The sequence below is a fragment of the Kogia breviceps genome, chromosome 10 (assembly GCF_026419965.1).
Source record: "Kogia breviceps isolate mKogBre1 chromosome 10, mKogBre1 haplotype 1, whole genome shotgun sequence".
Lineage (NCBI taxonomy): Eukaryota > Metazoa > Chordata > Mammalia > Artiodactyla > Physeteridae > Kogia > Kogia breviceps.
In genome coordinates, this window is record NC_081319.1 from 94,507,417 (window position 1) to 94,512,748 (window position 5,332).

At 49.4% G+C, this 5,332-nt stretch overlaps 1 protein-coding gene across 1 annotated transcript in view; it reads right to left on the reverse strand.

The window, feature by feature from the left end:
• The window catches only part of STMND1 (stathmin domain containing 1), a 34,932-nt gene extending 32,981 nt beyond the window's left edge, over window positions 1-1,951 (reverse strand). The window contains exon 1 of the mRNA XM_059077202.2: window positions 1,790-1,951. Coding sequence (XP_058933185.2) covers window positions 1,790-1,870 — 81 coding nt within the window. The 5' untranslated portion in view covers window positions 1,871-1,951. The remainder of the gene's footprint in view (window positions 1-1,789) is intronic.
• Window positions 1,952-5,332: the final 3,381 nt, after the last annotated feature.

Genomic DNA, 5,332 nt, shown 5'->3' on the forward strand with positions numbered 1-5,332 from the left:
ATGAACAAACTCAAATAGTGAAAATGTTCTTCTACTGAAGTCTTATATGTAATCATGTCAGTAAAATAAATTTTAAAAGATTTCTGCACAAAAAAGGAAAAGCAAAATGGATTAGTCCTTTAAAATCACATTATTTTTTGGAAAAGGAGAGGGGGAAAAAAGCATTCTTAATGTTACTCCACAGCAGTGATGAATAACAACAAAGATGACCAAATTGCTCCCAAGAAGTCCATAAATCTATTAGGGAGAAGGAGCTTTAAACAAACATTTACCACGTGAAAAGGGAGCACACCAGAGTATTTGGGCAGTGGTGCTTGGGCTCAGCGCTGACAGGAGGAGTAGGAGTTCACGAGGCGGACGGGAAATGGGGCCCAGGGAGGGCGCTCCAGGAAGAGGGAATGGCATGGGGAAAGGCATGGAGCGTGAGGAAGCCTGGAGGAACCGAGCACTGCAGGTTCTTCGCTTGGCAGACCCGAGGGTCCACGAGTGAGAGCGCCTGGAGCGGAGGATGACATTAGAGAGACCGGTAGGACCAAAGGTAAACTTTCGCACACTGCAGGGAATTCTTTTCTTAGCAAGATAGCCGGGTTAGGGTGGTGATGGGAGAAACGGAAAGACCCAGTAATAGGTAACGGGGCCCTAAAGGCAGACAGTGGCGGTTGAGATGGAAAGCAGAAAACAACGTTGAGATGGGTGGGCATCTAGGGACAGGCATCTCCCAGGGCACCAGGGACTAAGCCTGAGTCCCAGCCTTTAGCTGCCTCTGGTTTGTTTTTGATGGACACACAGTACGTGCTGTAACTGATACTGAAGAATGTCTTGCCCATCACCTGCTGAGAGAAAGTGTGTGCTCTTTAAACTGTAGTTCCAAAAATGCGCTTCAGGAGGGGTGACCTTAAGTCTTGGTTTGCGGCAGACAGTATGGGCTTATATCAGACTGTCTGGGCAAAGTGATTAATAGGGTTCCCCTCCATTCTTAAGAGTATTCTGCTTTTGATGATAAATTATATGGTAACACTGTCTTTGGGTAACGGCTCCGGAAGGGACCTTTGTGGGTTCCTAGTTCTGTTTGTGGAACCTCGCCCTGGTGGTGAGGATGTAAAGAATCACGGACCGCATTTCCGCCTCCCCCAGCCCACCCCTCCATACACTACCCTAGAAAAGAGCGCCTATTCTTTTCTCCAGAAGAATTACGGGAGATGCAACCTTGAGGGAGAGTAGACAGAGTCCTGGGACGAGACTCTTGACAATTAGGTTCTATCTCCAGCTCTGCCCCCAAACGAGCTGTGGAGCCTCGAGCAAGTCGTCCAGCTCTCTGGGCTTCCAGATCCTCTTGTGAGCAGCGCGAGGGCTCAGCCAGACGGCTGCTAAGATCTCTTCCAGTGCTAAGGAACTCCCAAGGGGCCCGCTTTCCGGAAGCCAATATTATATGGAGGCTCCCAGGAACTCTCACCTTCCCCTGCGAATCACCACCAACCCAGCCAGCTCTGTGCCGAATGCCCCTCTCATCCCGTTACGCCCACCTCTGCCCTGGGGTGCGACCACCTTCGCGGGCTCTTGAAACACAAAAGCTAGTCCTGTAGCAGCACGAGACCTGGTGAAGACGGCAGTTAAGCGGCCCCAGAAGAAAGCCGCTCCTTCCCCGCCCACCCACTGCCCCGTCGTCCAAGCAGGCCGGCTGTGAGCCGCCGCAGACGCCGCTCCAGCCGCCTCCAGCCGCCTCCAAGCGTGGGAATCGCCAGGCCTGACGGGTAAAAGACTTTGTTCCCGTTTGTCTCTTTGTTTTTACCTCGAATCCCTTTTCCCAGCCCTTCTGAGGCGCGGGCACACGTCTCTGTCCTGCAGCGGCCTGGGAAGGTCCGCAGCCCATGGTGCGCACCGCGCGCCGCTCCTCGGGCCGGGCCGCCCCGTGCGCGCCCTCGAGCGCTCCTCGCCGCGCCCCTGCGCCCCTGCGTTGCGGCGCCGCACGCTGCGCGCTGCGCCTCCCGCCGCCGCCCTCCGTGACTCCAGCCTCTCCCGCCTCGCGCACTTAAAGGCTCGGCAGGAGGCGCTCGACACCAGGGCCGTGACCCGGAACCGTTGCCACGATAAACCTCATCTTGCGGACCTAGGACCTGGGCGGCAATGGGACTTTTGTAACCGGGACCTGCAAGATCGGAGGCGTTAAGGGACACTTGGGATGCCCTCTCCCGAGCCTAGTGAGGGAAGAGACCGCTGCCTGGCCATGTTGGTTTTTAAAGTACCCTAGGCGCCAGCATCCTGCGGGGACCTCTTTTTTTTTTCCTTTCCAAGGCATCGTGGGGCACGTCCCCACCCCTGCTGCCTGAGCCGGGCGCTCAAGCTGTTGGCTTTGGGGCTACAGACCCCGTGGGGACTGTGTAGAAGGAGGTTGCAAGGAAGGCGACCGTAGGAGTCCCGCAGCGCTTGAGGACAGGTGGACGGTGGAGGCGGCCCGGCTGGCAGCAGACGGCAGTGGCGCAGGGAGACTCTGGAGGGGACGGTCACGCAAACAGAAGCCCACCCAGTGAAGAAAACCAGACTTTTAGGATCATAAACAGCTCAGCAGCCGCGAAATGGGTCATGCAAATCATTTGTATGGAAGGTCATTTTATGAGCTGTTACCTTGTAAGGAAAAAGGGTGGATGGGTGTGCATATTTCTCTCAGAGAATTAAAACGGTGGCATCCATCAAAGAAAGGCAGACCAGGCAGACTTCCCAAATGAGCAACAAGTTGTTCTTTCCTGGATTTTTTTTTCTTTTTATCCTATTTCCAATTAATTTTTATTTTCCAGAATAAATATATATTTTTAAGAGCTGAAAGGGATCTAGACATTATCTACCAGCCCCTTATTTTACAGGCTGCAAACTTAGGCTCAGTGAGGTTGAGTGACGTAGACGGGGGTGGGGGTGGGGTGGTAGTTAATGAGGGAGCTGGAATGAGGCACCAGGTGGCCTCACCTGTCCCGTGTATCCATAACACCAGGCAAATACGAGAAAGGATTCTTGGAAATGTCGTAAAAGTTCTGGATCCTGCTAAGGAAATTAATGGTCAGCTCTGCTGTAGGAAGCTGACTATTTGCTTTATACCATTTAAGTGCATTTCACTCTCTCTCCTTACTGCTGTGAGGATGCTGCCTGTCAATTTTCCTTTGGCTAAAATTGAAGAAGAGGAAAGATGAGATGAAACTCAAGCCAAGGCATTATGATTGTTGAGCGACAGACATTAAAATTTTGTGAATGAGGAGTTGAAACCAGGCTAAAATGGTGTTTTGGGAACATCTCTGAAAGTGTTAACTCATGGGTGTAATAAGTCACATGAAATGTTCCGATGGGAAACTGAAAAATTCTCAACTAGAACTCAATACAGAGGACACCTATAAAACGTTCTTGAGAAAGTTTAACGGAAGTTTGTAGAATGAACTGTAAGAATGAAATACTACAGATCTTTTTTTTTCCTTTAAAGGCAATCTGTGAACAGAGGTTTGATAGGACATCAGTGTGAATGAATGATACCCAGATGTATTGTGCAGCTGTCTTTTGAGGCATCCTATCATTTACAGTCCAAAGTTGTGAAAAATGTCCCTGATTTTTTTAACGTCTTTATTGGAGTATAATTGCTTTACAATGGTGTGTTAGTTTCTGCTTTATAAAAAAGTGACTCAGCTATACCTATACATATATCCCCATATCTCTTCCCTCTTGCGTCTCCCTCCCACCCTCCCTATCCCACACCTCTAGGTAGAAAAATGCCCTTTTTAAAGGTATGTGCTGGAGCCTGCTTGTACTGTCTCATGAGAGCCAATCCTCGGGGATATTTGGACCTAGTTGTTCAACACAGCCATTACTAAAAATTAAATTATATAAATTCACAATTAAATTAGTGATATTACAAACAAAGGTAATAAGTACAACTCCTCAGTTTCTAATTGAAGAAGAGAAAAGTATTTTAATCAGTTTCTAATTATTACAACTTACTACGTTTCTGAGTTTATTGACGTCTCTTGCATCTGTATGGTGTGCTACTGTGTGTGTCTTCCCAACTCCACCTTCAGTGATATCACGTTGATAGTTTAAAATCAGCCAAGGTAGAACTATGTACACCATGAAAACTGGTAAAGGCTACAAATCACAGGCTTTCTCCTCAGCCCCCCTCCCCCTGCCCCCTCCCCCAGAGAGCACACCAGTGACTGTTTATTCCAGAATGCCAAGGAATGCCTCTGCCCGCTTCACCATCCTCTGACCTCTCTCTGCAGTGAAGTGGCCTCTGTTACCCCCAGCCTGAGCCACAGAATGTGTGCTGGTATCATTTCCCCATCTCCCTTCACTGGAGCTGGGGCGCTATTCTAAGGCTCCAGGCTCTGTGTCCTTAACTATCGTGTTCTGGTCTTGGAGAACCTGTTTCCACCTGGATGTCTGCTAGAGGGAAAAATCCTTCAAGGCTCACTCAAGCAGGGCTGTGACTTGCTCACTTTAAAGTCTGACTACTACTCTCCATTTTTCTCCTCAGATGTGAATAATCTCTGGAAGGTCAAGTTTTTACTTCCCTCCGGAATCCATTTAAGCCTGAGGTTTGTCTTGAGCTTTTTTTTCTCTGGAGCGATGAGGGTATTGTAAGGGCTTGGGCCTCTCAAACGTTACAGTGCACACCCTTGGAGATCTTGTTAAAATGCAGATTTTGATTCAGTTGGTTTAGGGTGCGGCCCCAAATCCCACATTTCTGAAAAGCTGCCAGTGGTTCTGTCGCTTTTTGCAGAGGGTCACACTTGGAGTGGGAAGGGTGTGGAACTCGTCAGAATTTCAAATCATGACTTCAAAAGGCAGAAAGGAGAAAGGAAAAATGGAAGGAAGGAGAAAGAATCGAGGAGGAAAATAACAGGGAAGAATAAAGTGAAGTTTATTCGACAATCAAGCAGAGAGGAAAAGAAACCCTGGCCTCATTTGATCAAGGTATCCTCTGTCCAGGAAGCACCTTTATCACCTAAAATTACAACCAGGAGCCTGAGTGCCACACCGGCTTCTCATCCTCCTCCCTGGAAGAGAAGGAATCTTTGCAAGCTAGTGGCCCAGAGTGAAGAAAAGAAAATCCTCCCTTGCCATCACCCAAGCTCCGGAGGCAGCTTTTCCTCTTCTGTCTGTTCTGAAAGTTACCCTTCCAGGGATGGCGGGCAAACCAGCGAGCAGGCATGTCTCCCCGCAGCACTGGGAAGGTTAGTATATCAGGGCGGCGGGGGTTGGCGGGGGCAGCGGTGGGTACCACGCAGCCAAGGGGTTCCAGAGTTCACATTGAAAACTGTACAATTTTAGTTCAGACCCTAAGCTTTTCTAGGAAGTG